This window comes from Electrophorus electricus, chromosome 13 (genome assembly GCF_041902795.1).
Source record: "Electrophorus electricus isolate QZ-2024a chromosome 13, ASM4190279v1, whole genome shotgun sequence".
NCBI lineage: Eukaryota > Metazoa > Chordata > Actinopteri > Gymnotiformes > Gymnotidae > Electrophorus > Electrophorus electricus.
In genome coordinates this window covers 3,009,867-3,028,938 of record NC_137509.1, presented here as the reverse complement: position 1 = coordinate 3,028,938, position 19,072 = coordinate 3,009,867, and the positions used below count along the sequence as shown (strand labels likewise).

Below are 19,072 nucleotides of genomic sequence, written 5' to 3'. Positions count from 1 at the left end.
CTAAAATCCAGAGCTAAAGGGATTACTCAGCACCGACACCCTCATCATACAGTACCGAAGGCAGGATTGTAATCTAGAGCTAACACATGGACCTATGTTCATGGGGCCTCAAGACGCTGCAAGAGTGCAGGCAGAGTGAAACAGCATCTTCTATAGCTCTACTGGCATATTGGTCTATAATCACTGAGAATCTGGAAAGCTTTGGAGCTCCATGACATCCATGATAATTTTCAGCGAGCCCCTGGTGTGATCCACCATGAACAGAGAAACCAACCTGGAGAATTCCTGAGTTGGTTTTACGTCTCAGCAAAGTCTCGGTGAAAGAAATCACTGAGCAGTCAGCAAAGTCCCTTCTAGCCCAGATGATGACATCTGGACAATTTAATCCGGTTTTATGCACACACAGTGAACATCAACTGTGCAGTCTAAGTATACTGCATATGGGCTCTGCCTATGAGGTGGTAATTCTCTCTCTCTCTCTCTCTCTCTCTCTCTCTCTCTCTCTCTCTCTCTCTCTGATTTCAAGTAATTCAGATATTATTGTTTTATTATCACTAGCTTTTGACGGACCTATTTGCATTGAATACATTTTCAGAGATGGTATTTCTCTCTCTCTCTCTTTCTCTCTTTCTCACTCTCTCTCCACAAGTTAAAATGGGCACTTTTATACATGCTTATAGACAGTCACACACACACACACACACACACACACACACACACACACACACACACACACACACACACATACATGCGTACATACATACATACATATCTATACACACACTCACACATTGTTTTGCATCAGACTAGTGCTGAAGTCAAACATCACACAAATAAACTATGCACTCCTGTTGCAGTCTTGCACATTTACCTACTTGCTGCTAGAGTACTATACTAAACCAGCACTGTATGCTGAACTGTTCTGGCTGCTACCGATGACTGCTATGTTCAGGGTAGCATGTCACTGATTGCTATGCACAACTTGCTTTACATATGCCCAGTACTGTGTACTGTACTAAATAATTGCACTGTCTACTCATTTTGTATTTGTCCTGTCCTGTATTTGTTATTGTTCATTTAATGTTTATTTAATGACATTTTGCACTATATTGAACTGTTTACACTTGTGTAGCATGTTGTCTGTTGCACTGTTGTTTTGTGTTGCGCCATGGTCCTGGAGGAACATTGTCTCATTTTTGTTGGGTACTTGTATATACCTGAAATGACAATAAAACCTCTTTGAACTTTGAACTAGAACTTATTGTGTTCTGTGGGTGGACGGAAGGGTTTCTGAATGGACAATTGGATATGGAGACTGTGAGGTCCTAGCAATTCCCATTCTTGTCCCAGATGTGAGACATAATTTATTTTACTTCAACAACCCTTCAATAATGGAGAACTCCTTGGAGAAATGACCTCCTATTTCAGGGTACTGAAAGTTTTTAATAATCGTTTTTTAGTAAACGTTTTTAATAATCCTATTAAAACTTATTAAAAAACGTATTAATAAACTTATCCTTGTAACGGGCCGAGTGCCGCAGGGCGTTGAGCAGGGTGCACAGACTCCTATGACGATGTGAAACATTTAATAACATGAAACATAAAGGACACTCGTGGCCTTCACACATAAGACTAATAGACAGGAACACACTAATAGTATAAACAGTAACAACGACAACATAAAATAGTACAAATGTTAGTGGGGTTATGCTAACAGTGGTTACACACTCATTGACACTAACATTACACTAACACTAACAATGACCAACAATGAGGCCCACACTGACAGGGGTTGAAACACTCAACATTAACCCCTTGCAGGTGCGTGCCATCATGGAGGGCGTGGCAACAAATGTAAATTCCCCTGCACACGGTGGGCCATACCATGTGACTCGTGGGGGGGGAGCATTCCGTGACAATCCTAAGTTTATTGTTTATTAATAAATAAATAAATTATTAATAAGATACCATAGGTTTACCACAGATGAACTGTGGAGTAGACTGGAAACAAATGTCTTTCTAAATATTCTGGCATACTTTGTACAATAGTTGTGTATAATGCTTGTAACTGCTGTACGTCTATCCATGTTCTTTTGAATTTTGCAATATCAACTATCATGTAAACTAGCGTCAAATATAAAGCAAAGTACAGTATGTACACAGAGCACAAGCAATGCAGCATAATTCATCCTTACAGTTTAGGGCCATAAACAGATATTTGCTGATTCTCAATATCCTTTTACTCCATTCTTTGATGTGCAACAAAAAACATGCCATTTAGTTTAATTATTTAAAAATGAAATGTTTAGTCGTGTGATTATGCATGTTATGGGGAGTTTATATACATTGAGGTATTCAACTGTTCATGAGTTTGATGGCATATGGAAAAAAGCTTCTCTTTTAGCCGGGTTGTCGTGATCCTCGTTTAGCTAAAGCACTGCCCTGTGGGACGGTGCTGGAACAGGTGATATCTGGGGTGAGATGGGTCTGCTCTGATTGTCACCACCCACCTCCTGATTCTGGAAGTGAGCAGATATAGCAATGTGGGCATCTTAACCCCAGTGGTCTTCTCTGCAGACCTGATAATGCACTGCAGTCTGTGGATATCATGCTTGGTGGCTGAGCTGCCCAAAACTGTAATGGATGTGGTGATGACAAATTCTATGATGGCAGAGTTGAACAGGACTATCAGCTCATGGGGCAGGTTGAACTTCCTCAGCTGACACAGAAAGTATATCCTCTGCTGGGTTCTCTTGATGATGGAGCTGATGTTACTGTCCCACTTCAGGTCCTTGGTTGTGGTACCCAGGAACTTGAAGGACTCCACTGCTGAGTTCTGTCAAGGATAATGAGTGTAGAGAGGGTCGAGGGACTTCTACTGAAGTCCACTGTCATCTCCACTGTTTTCGCTGTGTTCAGCTCCAGGTTATTGTGGATGCTCCAGAGGGCAACCTGGTCCACCACCCCTCTGTAAGCAGACTCATGACCGTCATGCATGAGACTGATGATTGTGGTATCATCTGCAAATTTCAGGATGTTGACTGAGATTGACTGCATGGAGGTGCAGTCATTTGTGTACAGCAAGAAAAGCAGCAGGGAGCTTTAGGGGGCCCACTTGCTGATGGTCTAGGTTTTTGGTGTGAACTTTCCCAACCTCACCAGCTGCCTTCTGCCAGTAAGCAAGTTGGTGATCCACTGGCAAGTTGAGGCTGGCACTCCAAGTTTGATCAGTTTGCTGAGTAGTTAAGCCGGGGTGATGGTATTAAATGTCGAGCTGAAATCCAAGAACAAAATTCTTGCATAAGTTCTTTGGTGTTCAAGGTGCTGAAGAATTAGTTGAAGCCCCATGTTCACCACGTCATCCACCGACCTGTTGACCTGGTAGGCAATGTGCAGAGGGGTTGTGATGTCCTTCAGATGAGCCAGTACCAGTACCAGTACCGGTACTGGTCTCTCAAAATATTTCATGACCACAGAGGTCAGGGCAAGAGGACTATAGCCGTTCAATCCAGTGATGGTGGCTTTTTTGGGTATAGGTATTATTGTGGAGTGTTTGAAACAGCAGGGTACAAATCACAGTTCCAGTGATTTGTTGAAGATCTTTGTAAAGACAAGTGCAAGCTGGTCCAGGCAGGCCATAGACAAGCAGGTGAAGCTCCATCAGGGCCAGGTTGCTTCTTCAATTGTTGTTTTTTGAAGAGGAATCACACATCTTCCTCGCAGACCTTCAGGGCAGGCTGAGTGAAGGTTCACCATGGGGATGCTGGGCTCTAGCACAATTTCCCCATCTGTGTGTCTGCCTGTGTCTGTGTCTACTGAATAGGGCAGCTGCCCTGCTGACTGAAATATAAAAACAAACTGAAAATGAAGAATCCTTGTGGCATAGACTGCCTGATATTTAACAAAGCTTCTGCACTGTAGGTGAATTTGTTCGGTTCACATATGACAACACAAATCCAGAAAAACAAACAAAACATGAAGGAGCTCCTCACCAGTGTCACCATCTGTGGTGCCATCTTGTAGCTCTACCACAGTGCTTTGTCTGTGTTGTGTGTTTGTGTTGCTTTATTTATGATACCAATTTACATGATGCTCTAGATAGCAAAAGGCAAATTAATGCATATAGTATATACTCCTTTGCTGCAGGCAGGCCCATTAATCACAGTCGTTTAAAAAAAGTACATTATTTATTAAAGGGTTTGTTTCTGTTTCAGTCAGTTTATCTGAAATATCTAAGACTAAACAGTGTACAAGATTAAAAACATTTAAATGCATTGAAATGGGAGGATGCTTAATAAAGCAGGATTTCTCCGCTGATTGATTATTTAAGTTAAAAATAACTATTTTATATTTATGCCTGTGATGGCCCACACCTGCATGGGGTTTAACATTGAGTGTTTGTCCGTCTATTTAAACCCCCGTCAGTGCATGCCTCAGTGTTGGTCATTGTTAATGTTCATGTTAATGTCAATGTCATCGCCAATGTTTCTGTTGATGTAAATGTTAAAATACCCCTGTCTCTGTTAGTGTTCAAACTGTTTGTATGCTTATGTTCACTATAGTCCCTATGTGTGAGTGCCGCCATTGTCGGTCGTGTTTTATGTTATTAAATGTTTCACCAGGTCAAGGGAGTCTGTGCGTCCTGTTCCGCGCCCTGCGGCACTTGGGCCTCACACCCAAACAATAGAAAAACCTCTGTAATTGAACTTAATTAAACAATTATGCAGAATGATTACAGCAAATATGGGTTATGAGAATATAAATCATTTTAATTAATAATAAGCTTTTTATAATCTTATTTGTTATAAATTTATGTAAACAAGCACATAAAATAATCAAAATCTAAAACAAAAACATAAAAATATGTACAAAGGATAAGAAATTTGACTGAATATTGAGAATCACCACTGAGTGAAATGGATGTAGAACAAGTACTACATCAGTGTACAAAAGGAGGATCTTCACATGTCAGTTAACAGCTCTACACATAGATATTCAACTAAAAAGAGTTTACCAGTATGTTTAGTGTTGCTGTGCTAATCAGTACTAGGGAAGACTCACACAGTCTACTGAGAGAAATGACTGATCCAGTGACCTGCACTGAGACAAGTTGTATTCAGTCATAATTGTAAGTCACTTTGGATAAAAGTGTCAGCTAAATGCTGTATATTTAAAAAGGAAGAAATTAGCATACCTCAAAGGTACAAAAACAGAAAGCCTACTTGTCATGTGATTATCTTAAGCATAAACCTATACATGTACGCCCCCCCCCCCCCCGCAAACGTCTCCGTGTGTAGGTGTGTGTGTCTGTTGTCACGCCCTCTTGTGTCGTTCACCTGATGCTTGTTGTATGTAATTGTCGTATATATAAGTGTCGTGTTTTATTGTTAATTTGTTGGTGTTTGGAAGATAGCAGGTGTGCTACATCTAAGTGTTAAATAAACATCTGTTTCATCATGCCTTGTCCCCGCATCCTTCTACAACTCCAAACGTTACAATACATTAATAAAATACAAGTTACCAATAATGATTTTGAAAATAACTTTATCATAAGGATAATCAGTGACAAGAAATAAGAGGAGACAAAATGGAAAGATTAAATTAATGATGGTTTTTTTTTATAATTAAACTAAATGGTATGTTTTTTCTTGCATATCAAAGAATGGAATAAAAGGATGTTGAGAATCAGCAAATATCTCTTTATGGCCCTGAACTCTAACGATGAATTAAGCTGCAGGCTAGCAGGAGGGACACGCCCACTCCTGCTAGGGAACAAACCTCTTACCTGCCCCACTCACAGTCTCCAGAATACTGATTAGTGTTCACCTGTTCCTTAATTGCTTCGGCCTTTATTTAAACCCACAGATCCCAGGAGACGGGGCGGCACATTAGTGGTCCTACGACACTTCAGTCAAGAAGAGTCTCTGCATTTCAACTGAAGAAAATTATTATTTCTGTTTTGTATTTTGTTAAGTGCATCCATTGTTGAAAGCCTGATGGAGAATAAAGAGCACTTTTTCGCAACCCCGCCTCTCGCTTCCTCTGAGCCGCCAACATCACAGACGTTACAATTATCTTCTTCACTTTATCAAAAATAACAATGCTGTCTGCGCACTGCTGAGTTAGTTTGTGTGTATGACCACATGCTAAGTATGAGCTATGGTAGGCCTAATTATTTTCTGCTTTTAATGTACAGGGTTGGAGAGCTCTTACTAAGGTACTATTGGTTTTAATATACCAGGGATGCTTCATTTCTATTAATTCTGTTTCTCTGTTCTAGATATTTTGCTTGCAGTTCACAGCTAGCATTAATAATGTACAGAGAGAAAAAGAGGCTTCTCTTGAGATGCTGCAGCTTTATCAGTTCAAGACAATTTTCTATATTATGAACTGATATGATCACATTATCACAGCAGTGCTAGATTACTGCTCTTTCTTTTATATATGTGGCAATTAACTGATTAAAGCACTGCTTGTTTTAAACATCCCTGTGTGCATGTCATTATTGAGGAAGCAGTCCTCAAGAAAAAAGGAGTAACATTACAGGTCTGGAAAATGTCTCCCTTTGCTGGTGAGAGACACAAGTGCAGCCAAACTCTACAGTATTTCTATGTTCTCAGTTAAAGTATAAGCATGTAGCTTCAATAACCATAAATTAAGTTGAATTCTATGTTTCAAACTTAAAGACATACAGAATATAAGGGTGGCAATGTACTGTATACTGATTATTGAAATATGATTTATTTACATTTTTAATATCATCCAGCCTACTTCAAGATAAAATGTGTCATGAAAAATGATGAATATTAAAAAAAAAAAGTTATAGAATCCAAAAAATGTAATTAAAGGTTTTTGACACAGACAGGTATGACGTGTGAAGTGATGCAGTGGATATGGTTGTATGGCTTTTGCAGGTGACATTAACCTGCACAGCTTAGTGAGTTTTCAAATATGTATGGGTCCATTCATTCTAGAATTTATGCTTCATACAGAAACGTGTTAGAGAAACCAAACCGGTTTGTCTTATTCTGGACTGCTGAGGGTATAAGGCCCTGCCAAATGAGCTCAGAATAAAACACATTAAAAAACATTACCCCGTATGTATCACAGTACGACCCGTCCCCCCGAACATCTCCTCATGTGTGTGTGTGTGTGTGTGTGTGTGTGTGTGTGTGTGTGTTCGTTCGTCAATTTGGTACGCCCTCCCTGTGTCTCACACCTGCTCCTCATTGTCATTAGTTTACGTGTCTCTGTTGTCGGTGTTTGACCTCATTAGCCTGCGTGCTACGTCGTGTATGTTATATGTGAAAATAAAACGTGTGTTTCTGTTTATGCGACTCGTCACACCACGGAACTTGTGCGCCCGTCCCGAAGCCTCGTAGAGGCAGGAAGGAGGCAGCACCAGTGCCCACCCCAGAGACAGGAAAGGTGGCTGGAGCGCCTCCTGAGGCGGAACAGCAAAGGTGGCCGGCCCCCAAATCGACGAGGGGCGAGTCCCCACAGGCGGGTTGGACTGCAGGCCAGCCAACAACTGGGGCCCAGAGCTCTCGCTGGCGTACCTGCACGCGTTAATTTGTTAAATAATGTTGTACCCGTCCCAGTCATTGTGTCTATCCCTGTCACGTTGTTTGTACCAGTCATTTTGTCCCCTTTGGTGTCTGTGCCTGTGCCAGTTAGTGTGTCCGTCAATCTTCTTATTCTAGACATATTCTAAATTGTATACAGTACATAGATACTGATAAAAGCTGAATTGAAACCTACTGATATGGCCAGTATACCGAATGCTATCATTTGAACTAAAAACTAAATTTTTTTGTTAAGTATCTTCAATTTATGTATCATTTTGTAGAAATTAGTACAATAACATTTTTTTCTGAAGTTTTTAAAGACTTTGTACAAAGCCTTGTCCTTTCAGAAAGTCATTATGTGCCTTAGCTGATGTACAGCATACATAAAGGCACATGTCCTGAAGCAGTGTACCAGACTAAGAAGCACCATGAAGGGCTCTCATTGCTGTTTGTGGCTAGCAGATGACCATTTTCTCATGCTTCAGCTTAGGTAAAAAAAAAACTAATTCGCTCACTCACCGTGGATCTGCTGGGTAATAATATATACTTGTTTCCTGTAGGTATTTGAAAAGGCACAAATAGCAGCACTATAAAAACCCATACTGTCTAAACCCCCACAATCTATGATTTAAGGAGAATTAATACATTTTGTCCTAATTTGTTCTAATATTTTATTCACAATTATGAAATAAATATTTCATGCATTTTTCATTTTTATCTATCTATACAACAAACGTTTTCTTATTAACATGTTTATTAAGAGGCTAAACATTTTTAAATAAGTATGAATAGTTATAGGAAAATGTCTTTTTTGCCGTATCTGTCTTTTTCATTGGGATGAGTTGAAAATCACAACCACATTAATAATTATTACATTTTTTTAAATGTTATTATTATTTTATTTAGAGCGATCAATTCCTTTTATAGATAACATCATTCTCTGTAGCATGTGAGCTCCAGAATGAAGGACACTAACAGATATGAAGAGGCTGAGGAGGCTGAGAGGTGAGAACATCTGTACGACAGCCCTCACAACACAACCCCATGCAAATGCAAGAACAACTTCTCACAGGTGTATCAGTATCACAATGTCTCAAAATGAGCTAAAACAAAATGAGTGAAACAATCAAAGGCAGAGAATAAAGAGAATATTACAGCACATAGTATTGTTGGACTCAAGGATCTTGAAAATTCAACTGTTTGTTAGCAGTATCTACATGTAATCTTCCTTTAAACTGGCTTTTCAAATTTCATGAACTTCTGCATTGCTATACAAAGCAATCACATTTTTATTGAATTTCCACTTTGCAAATGTATCAGTTTCCTTTAGACATCTGAGTGGTAAGACTAAAACTTTGACAAGTAGCCTATGGAACAACATAGATAAAAGTTCTGGTTAAAATTTTGGATAGAGTAGAGCATTACTTCTTCTATAAAGAATTTCATATTCCTTCATTCTCTGAAACTTTAATACCAATGTTTGCTTAAAGACCAAGGAACCCTCAATCTCTTATCTTCTGCTAATTAAATTAATTTTACACTTCCATGTATGCAATATGAAGACTGTTCCAAAGTCCAATAAATGACAAATTTTGTTCCAGCAAAATTTCATACCTTTCCTTGTAAAATGGGTGGCGCTTTTGTAAGGATTCTATAAGCTTTACTCTCAACAGCCAGAAAGTTGCTACCCCTCTCATATTCTCTGTCTTCCTGCTTTCAAACCCTCTTTGAGTCTGAGCAACCTATACAGCTATCTATCTAGTAAAAGCCAAAGCTATCTAGCTATCAAGTAAAAGATGGAATGGTTATTCTAAGGACACACAGATAGCTGTCCTGTTACACTTAAATGTTCATTTTAATGTTTGTACATGTGGATCAATATACCGTATTGATTATCTTGGGATAACAGACCTAAGTTTGATTTTATAGATTTTATAGATCAGATGGTCCTTCACACGTTAGAGCATCATAGTGACACCACATCTGCATCTTGTAGAATAACAAGTTAATACTAAATGTATCAAAGCAGGCTTCACTGACCTTTTAAAGATACTAAATACCCATATGTTTATTTGAGACAAATGACCATATTTTTCACAAATAAAAACTGTGGCATCCTAAACCAAATTCCTAATTTTTTATTGAATGGAAATTGTATGAGGAGACTGTTTCAGTTATACTGCACAACTCACATATACTAATAGAACATAATTAAAACATTAATAACAGGAGTATATTATTGTGATATGATTTATGCAAGTGCCACTATGTCACTATGTACATTTAAGTACTGTAAGCATATAGGTAGGAAACCTGAAGAAGAAGAGACAGACCTCCACAGATGAATTTCCTGAAAGGTACTCACTTGCCCTTTATCACTGTTTTTCTTCAACAGGACTTCTGCTTGTATGGGACAAAGTGACAAACAAATATGTGTGTAGTTTCACTGACTTGTACCGATTCACCATGGAGAGAATCCTGTACAGCTGCATCAGTTCCTGGTACAGTGGTCTCAACCACATGATGTCAGCCACAGGAACTTACAAAGAGTGGTGAGGTCACATGACCTCTTCACAGGCAAATGTAGTGGTTGGTGACATATTGCTCAAAAAGGACTAAGAGAAAACAATAAGCATATGCAAAATTTATTAAATACACATCACAATGCAATAAGGCCATTTGACTGAGAATTCATAGGACACAAGCTACTCAACTACTACAAACTTCCAGGGACTGATAAAAGGACCAAAGCAAAATACACCATGCAAATTACTCCAAAGTCTCAAAGCAGTATACACTCCATGCTACCAAAGGGAAAGATGCCCTAATAGTGCTCAGCCATGTTCAGCATACACGAGGCCCCCACAACCCCCTCATAGCACCATATCCACACGGCATCTACTGCTAGCGCCAACTTATAGCAAGTACTTAAATGTGAACCCCCACTTGTAGGACCCTGGCTGTCCTTTAATCTGCCTGCCATTCAACACAGATACACCAAGACAGGACCCTTTACCTGCCAAACCTTGTAAAGCCTAATGGGTGTGTGCACATGACAAGGATTACCCATCTATGCATGAAACTTCACACTTACTCATGTGGAAGAGATGTGTATGTTTCATTTTAATTTAACATCACCATTGATGAAAAATTGCATTCATACATGCAGTGTTAGAGTCTTATGTAAGCATATCGTCAAGTTTGCCTTTATTGTTGACTAAGTTATTTGCGGGTATACCATAGCTGAAATGTCATTCCTCCAGGACTCATCGTTCAACATGCAACATAAGGTTCAGAGATAAAACAATAAACACAGTTACAAAGGCACCTTGCAGTGCAGGATACAGGACAGTGCAAAAACACAGTACTGACTACATAATTACTGTAAACATCATTGGCAGCAACATGGCAAACAGTGTGGTATACTGGTTTAAAGAACATATTCTATTATAAAGAGTCTGTGCAGTGTGGCTTGATTTGGTGTATGCAGTATAAAGTAGCAGCAGAATGTTACTGAACAATAGTCCAATGCGTGTCTGAGGGAAAAAAGCTCTTACACATTCTAGTGGAGATAGCTCGGATACTCCGAAACCTTCTACTAGATGATAGGGTGAATAATCTTTGGGAGGGGTGGGAGGGGTCCTCTACAATGCTGGTGGCTCTGCAGTGTTTAATGTATACTGACTGAGGACAAAAACATGCTGATGATACTCTTTGCTGTGTTCACTGACCACTGTATGGTCTTGTGTCCTTGATGGTGTAGCTACCACATAGTGCTGCACCTACACAGCATGCTCTTATATGTTAGGAAAATGAAGTTTGGATCCAAGACATTTGGCTCTACTAATGAGATAATCAGATAATACTAAAAGGCATGATTAGCTCAATCATATGTGCTGGAACTAAACTCTGCAAGGCAGCAGATCTCCTGGACTGGAGTCATTTTTTCTAACTCTATAATATTTCACACTGAAGGCCCTCTACAAAGGATTTGTTAAGTTTATTACACCATCCTGTAGTTAAAATTAGGATTTTCATAAGAATCATTTAAATATATTTGACTTTTCACTACTGGCTTTTGAAATTCCCTGAATGTTTTTTAAGTGCTCTTTGTCTGGCACTGCTAAAGATACCGAAGTGCTATTTCTTAACAAAGTGCAGCATTTGATTAGATACTGAGCTAGTTTGGAATATGAATAAAGCGAAGAGCTGCTAAGCCAATGAGAATATTTTTACCATTTATGAGTGCATAGCAGAAGAAGAACAGAACATTAATAATTTTGTGTTTGGGAAAATATATGTTTTTGCATTAATTCAGTGCATTAATCCTCAAGCATTACATTTTTACTTTGCACTGCTTAAGTAAATTTGTTACAAGTTAAAAATCAAATAAAAAAAATAGGGTATATATATATATATATATATATATATATATATATATACACATATATGTGTGTGTAATACACACACACTAATGTAGTTAATGCAGATTAAATTGTCATTTTAAATTAATTAGAAAATAAAACTAAAGCTTGAATAAATATTTTATTAAACCATGATAACTATAAATTTGCTATCATAAGAGAAATTCATAATTACATTTTTGTAAGATTTTATTATATTTATTTATTTATTTGCTCTTTTGAACATACCAGCTGTATGTTGGGGGCGCACATAATGAGTGGACCAATAGACCTGTCATACAAACTCATACATATACAGTACATGTTAAGAAATGTTTTGTCCTATAGAGGTTTATTTTTGGAATGATAATGGGTTTTTAATAGCAATAAAAAAAAATTTGTGATAGCAAACAAACATTTATGAAAGAAAGACATAAGTAAACAAATAGGCTACAATAATAAGTTATAATGATATATAATAATATTGAATTACAATTTTACATCAAATGTATAGCGTACGACCAATGTGCGGTATGTGAGCCATGACTTAAATGTTTCACATTTGGCTAGGCATATGGGTAAAAATCAAGCCAAAAACAAAACAGACTATAAAACATTAGGACGTTCATGGTGAGAGAAAATTAGAATAACAGAAAAATCTATTTATAAAAATGAAATTCAAATGTAAAAAATCCATAAAAAATACCAAATGAGCATGCACCTTGTACTGTTATCACCCTTTTAAAAATGATTATTCTTTTAATTGTACTATTTTGATTGTGGCTATTCAAAAATATTCAGTAGCATCAAGTGATCTTTACTAGATGATGTAAACTGGATACATCTTCGGCAAAGTTACAGAGTATAAGCCTAAATATCTCTTTAGTTCAGATCCTGGTCCCTCCTGTCCCCTAAAGCCACAAGCTAGACTTCAGAAAACCTTGAGTACAGCAACACCACAAGGAAGGGAACAACATTTCCTGTAAAAACTACATTTATCATAGATTGAAGATTTAAGTTTCACAATGTTGCACTTTCTTCAGACACCTAAAAGAGAAAGATGCTTTACAAAGGTCTCTTCACACATAAATTAGAAAAACATACATTTTTATGGTGTTTGCATGAATGGCTTAACCTTAGTGTTTAAGCTATTGAGAAAAATGTTCATTTGAAATGTTAATTTGAAATGTCTTATAAGGCACATCTTTAAGAATACCCTACAGTCTCATCTAGGAAATGTTAAGGAATTGCTAGTGAACTGTCTTATCAACATGTCTGTAATTAATCACTCTTACCTGTTATTCTTTTTGCTGTGCCTTTTGCTAACCTGAGCATATGTTGAATCTGTGGGTTTACTGGAATCACCTGGAAAAGAGGTAGAATGCAAAGACTTTTACACTGACTCAATGTCTAAAAACACTGCAGAATACCCCCTAGTGAGCAAAACATTGTTGAAATGGGATATACGACTCTGAAATTTGTTCATATTCCACATAATACAATCCTGGTAAAAAATTGTGTTTTATTAATTTAATGCACATATCAGTTCTATTGTTAAAAGATCTTAAAACTTACCACCAACCTGCTCTCTACAACCCTGTTTCTATTTCTTGTTTGTCCTTAGGTATTCTCTGTTCTAGTATTAATGTAGCATCTCATGTATTATATTATTAAACACCCATTAAAGACTCTTGGCAAGAAGTCACCAATAAATGCTTGTTTCCTTCTTGCTGCACCATCCCATGAAGCCCATCTAGGTTTATTAGGGGCCACTTAATATTACTGGCATGGGCTGCTATGGGCCCCACACAGAAAGCAGAAATGCTGGCTACCCTAGCAGCAGTAGCATAGGGCAAAGAGAGACACTTTGGAGTTTTCAGAAAGTGGGCACAGCTCGATAAGATCATACAGCTGTACAGTGGTGTAGAGCTTATTATGGTGCAGTACATCCTTGAGCAGCACCATGCAACATCTATTCACAGGCATCTCAACACACACATGCATACTTTTTCTCTTGCTTACACACACACACACACACACACACACACACACACACACACACACACACACACACACACACACCAACAGAACAGACATTCATATGTATATAGACATATCAGTATATTAGCACACACACTGACAGTCTCATCTTTTTCCCCTCATGCTCACTACCCCGATCACCCAGCAGTGTACATTCTACCCCCCCATCACCCAGCAGTGTACATTCTATCCCCCATCACCTAGCAGTGAGTTTACATTCATTTATTTAGTTTAACTAGTTTTGTTGCTACTATTGTGACTATTGTACTTTTCTCTTCAAAAGCAAAAAAGTAAGTAAATAAATACATTTTAAATGGTGCTCAGTGTTCAATTGCCCACCACCACATTCCAGCATTTATGAAGCAGAGCTGTTTACATTTATGGTATTTAGCTGATGCTTTTATCCAAAGCGACTTACAATTATGACTGAGTACAACTTGAGCAACTGAGGGCTAAAGGCTTTGCTCAGAGGCCCAACAGTGGCAACTGGTCAACCATACCATTACAAGTCAAGGACCTTAACCATTGAGCTACCACTGCCCTCTATCACTCATGTTCTAAGCTTACCATTTTCTGACTTCTGTTTCAGTTCTGAGTACATCATATCAGTGCCCTCCCTGGTCTTCTCTAACAGTGCACAACAGACATGAATTAGCTTTCACACAATAAAGTAACATCTTATGGAACAGCTACCACAGTGACTTTTTTAACACTACAGGAACTGGAAGCATTTGGTCTATTAAATGCAAAAGTGAATCTATGATTCACAACAGAGTATATTCAGATACACTTTTTCAATCTCAGTCTCACCCGTTTGTTTTGGTTTCTTCATGGTTTTCATTTCAATTTCAGCATAAGTCACATCACTGGGTTCTACACCATCTGTGAAAGAGAGAAAATAACCTCATTCTTTCCCCACAATCATTTACCATCATAATCCTTTTAAAGAACTCTGCAGGGCATTACTCAGACATCCCACACTACAGGCCTCCAGTCACACCCTGTAGTCTTCCATCAGGCAGACACTTCACTGCTTAACCCCACACAGACTACTCTCATTAACTATAAAGCTTAACCCAATACAAACTACTGTCCTTAACCAATTACAATGATGTGTTTTGTGTGGTCTATAATTTCCCAGAGGCCAGAGAAAACATGGATCATGTTTTTCCGAGGAATTTCTATATTGTCCAGATTCCATTGGCATCTTATCACTTAGTATATAAAAAACATTTTCACTACTTTTGTTGCCACTTTTGTCACTAATGTTGTTAGAAACACTGACAAATTTACACATTTCCAAGATACAAAATAAAGAGCAAAAGTAAATTAGTGTTTAATAAAACCAGTTTCTTGCTTTATCTGGCATTTATGAAGCAGAGCTGTGATGTTCTACTGCTTACCGTTTTCTGACTTCTGTTTCAGTTCTGAGAACATCACATCAATGCCCTCCCTGGTCTTCTCTAACAGTACAGAACACACATGCATTAGCTTTCACCACAAAAAAAACACGGTATATATATTTCATACACAAGCCCATCGCCCCACCTGTTTGTTTTGGTTTCTTCTTGGGTTTCATTTTAATTTGAGCATAAGTCACATCACTGGATCCTGCACCAGCATCTATTAAAGAGGAAACAAACTGCTTTCCCTCATTTTCATTCTAATTTCATAATCTTTTAAAGCTGCAACATGTAAATTAGTGGAATTACTGAGTCCAGAGGAGAAATAAATATGCTAAAGTATCTTTGTGCACCTGCAAGCTACACTGTAAACCCTAAAATATTCCAAAGTCATAGCAGTCAAATCAGATTTGGTGGGAATTTTTTGGCCCATATCACATGCACATGCTGTACTGACAGTTTTGAGTGAGAAGAATGTTCAGCTTTGAGTGTGAGGAGTGAGAGGTTTGGCTGTGAGGAGTGAAAGGTTTTAGTGAGAGGTGTGAGAGGTTTGAGTGAGAGAAGTGAAAGATTTCAGTGAGAGTTTGTGAGAGGAGGAAGAAACAACACAATTACATCATCTCCCAAATGTTTCACAATGCAGACCACACATGCTGCCATCTGACCAAAGAGCAGATTTCCAGTGTTCTAGTGTGCATTGGCTGCGTTCTTTTGCCCAAGACTTTTGCCCTGCTAGAGATCAGTAAAGCATGTATTTCAGCTGAAATCTGTGGTTCTGTTAACTGGTGATTTATTAGGCTAATCACTTTAATATGCTTGTCCTTTTCAGTAGAGGTACCTTCCTTTCCTGGGGTATCTGCATAGGAGCCAGTTTCATATAAATCCCTTGGTATCTACTCTACCTTGCTAAATATAAATAATTATCTCAGGTATTTAGACTAAGGACGGTTTTGAGAATTTATAGCATTTCTGTTATCTTTGTATTCTTATAAACTGTTGTATATGTATTTTACATACATAATTACGTGAAAATTACTATATGAAAGAGAAATATTTAATTTTTGGTAGGTGTGTACAAACAGATACTGTACATCAAGTGTGACTGATACCGGCATCAAACAGACATTACTGTGAATAATCTGTCAACAATCATTAAATGAACTATAACCCTGGGTTACAGTTATTGATGATGGTAAAAAACATGTATTAACATTATAGTAGTCATGTGAACCTTATAGCTCATAAAACAAGGGCAAATTCCAAACATCCAACAACTGATGGTATATTTGTCTGCAAGATACAATCTGTTAGTTTCTCTCCAACTCTCTCTCTCTTACACACACACACACACACACACAATTGTAGTAAAATTGTTGATATTGGTCTTTATTCCTTTGTTTTTGGGTTTTTTGCTTTAAACCTTTGAGTAAACCACAACACTTGACCAATACATAGTATCATCTGTTTAAAATAATAATAATAATAATAATAATAATAATAATAATAATAATAATAATAATAACAATAACAATAATAAAAATAGAGTTCATAATTTAGTGTGGTACTGTATGGAAAAAAGAGACAGTGTTAAATGTCCCTCCATTCAGTCTTGTGTTCTTTTAAAATAATTTGTATTAGGTGGTATGTACCTTTACTGTGAAGTTTCAAGTTTTTCAGCTCTTTTTTTGAGTAAGTTCCATCAGTTGGGCCTGTTAATGTATTATCTGACATTAACATCAGATGTCAGATATTTAGAAGTCAGTTTAGATAAGCAGAAAAGCAAAAAGTCAGTGTTCTTACTGCGGATATGCAGAGTTCTTACTATTTCCTATGTGTTTTGTTTTATTATTCACAGCATGTGCATACGTGTCATTGTTGGATGAAGCAGTAAAATCATTACAAACCTAACCATTTATTTGAGGTGAACTCTACCTGTAATCCTGTTACCAACATTGGCATAAATCAGATCACCTCCTAGTAAAGAGGAAAGAAGGCCGTGTAAATAAAAGTGTTCATTTGAACAAAAAGCTGGTGGGTTCAGTAGAAACAGACCAACCTGCTTGCAGCAGTGAGGTTCCTGAAAGAGAGCTCCCAGGCCCAGTCCAACTCTGCCTCTGGCCCGTGGTCTGGTTAGTGTTCTCCTGATGTCCAGTAGGGGGAGACAGAGATCCTGTACCTCCTCACACAGTAAAACAGTCGTAAAGTTAATAGGATCACTGCTAATTTTCATTTAACAGTTAATGGAAAAGGGATAAAAATACTTTTTATCCTGTAAATTGGCAAAGTGTCTGACAGCAAGAGCACATCCACCATGGTGTACAGAAGTAACATGTCTTTAAATAGCCTGTATATAATTGTCATATGCTACAGATAAATGGATGCTTTCAAACCTTTGTTCTTCTTGTAGCTCAGGAACAGGATAAGTATGATAATGAGCAACAAGGTTAAACTGAGTCCAACAGCCAGTCCAACTATTACACCATTGGATCCAGGACCTAAGACTGTGGAAGCAAAGTGATATGAGTTTGAATTGACATTCAGAGCACTTTATGCTTACTGAAATAATGTAAAATAAATCAAATCTCATGACATGGATTTCTCACCTCTGACTGAGACCGAGCTCTGTGGTGACTCTCTTCTCTCTGGGTATTCACAGTAGTAGAGACCCTCATCTGATTTTGAGATGGCATGGATGGTTATCTGTCCTGTGGTCTGGTTCTGAAAGAGTGATCCATCTTTATAGAAGTAAGCTATGAGATTAGAAGGTGTTTTGTTCAGTAAACATCGTAGAGTCAGAGAATCTCCCTCAGTCACAGAATGTACAGGACTGTCCAGGATCACATCACCATCTGTAAAAAAAAGACACAGAAAACATAAAATGGGGACCACAAACACAGGTATTTTCACATGCATGAAATATTATTCATCTAATACTACAAACAAATATAGCAAAGTTAATATATTCTATCAATAGTCCTATGGTTCCTGTGATAAAAATGACTGGAGACCCACCATGCACTGTGATGTTGACAGGTTTACTGCTCCCTCCAGATTTAGACTGACACCAGTACACTCCAGTATGGGCTGTGGAGAGGGAGCTGATGTTGCATGTAGAGCTTGTAACTGATCCCCTATCTGATGGACAGTCTGACACACTCCTATCATGTGAGTACTGCATGACTCTCCATGTAGTAGAGTTCCTCTGGTCCTTACAGATCAGTGAGAGAGAGTGACCACTGAAGTGTTGAGTTCTGTTAGGAATGATGATCAGAGAGACTATAGAAGACACACCTGCCAAATGAGACAAATCAAATGTTGCACAACACTGTTAAACTAATGCCACATACATGTTCACTGTACTATAGGGAAACTGATCATGTAAATGATCATGAAAATACTCAGACATTCATACTCTACAGTATTTTAAAATAACTAAATGATGGTATTTCTGTGTTTAACCGCCTTACTCCTAAACAAACCCAGTACACACCTGAGCTCAGTTCTCATCTCCTCACACTCTCTATTCACTCTGAGCTTTTTTTCAGTCCTTCATTCTGCATCTTTTTCTTAACCCTGTATTGTTAACTGCATTGTCTTCATACAGTGTATTGTTAACTGAATTGTCTTCATACAGTGTAATGTTAGCTGTATTGTCTTC

General features: G+C 37.9%; 1 protein-coding gene and 2 long non-coding RNA genes across 3 annotated transcripts; all 3 read right to left on the bottom strand.

The window, feature by feature from the left end:
- Nucleotides 1-12,263: 12,263 nt before the first annotated feature.
- Nucleotides 12,264-15,476, bottom strand: LOC145643453 (uncharacterized). The gene is made up of 4 exons (XR_014115855.1): nucleotides 15,415-15,476; nucleotides 14,822-14,893; nucleotides 13,267-13,336; nucleotides 12,264-13,018 (listed from the first exon to the last, which is right to left on the bottom strand). It is a non-coding gene; the product is annotated as an uncharacterized LOC145643453 (long non-coding RNA).
- Nucleotides 15,477-17,072: 1,596 nt separating this feature from the next.
- Nucleotides 17,073-17,595, bottom strand: LOC145643457 (uncharacterized). Its single transcript, XR_014115858.1, has 3 exons — nucleotides 17,471-17,595; nucleotides 17,347-17,388; nucleotides 17,073-17,138 (listed from the first exon to the last, which is right to left on the bottom strand). It is a non-coding gene; the product is annotated as an uncharacterized LOC145643457 (long non-coding RNA).
- A 153-nt stretch (nucleotides 17,596-17,748) lies between these two features.
- On the bottom strand, nucleotides 17,749-18,665 carry LOC145643443 (high affinity immunoglobulin gamma Fc receptor I-like). Its single transcript, XM_081694696.1, has 3 exons — nucleotides 18,427-18,665; nucleotides 18,018-18,263; nucleotides 17,749-17,915 (listed from the first exon to the last, which is right to left on the bottom strand). Exons 1-3 carry the CDS (start codon nucleotides 18,590-18,592, stop codon nucleotides 17,779-17,781), a joined length of 549 nt encoding a protein of 182 aa, XP_081550822.1. The 5' UTR covers nucleotides 18,593-18,665; the 3' UTR covers nucleotides 17,749-17,778.
- Between the last annotated feature and the right edge of the window lie 407 nt (nucleotides 18,666-19,072).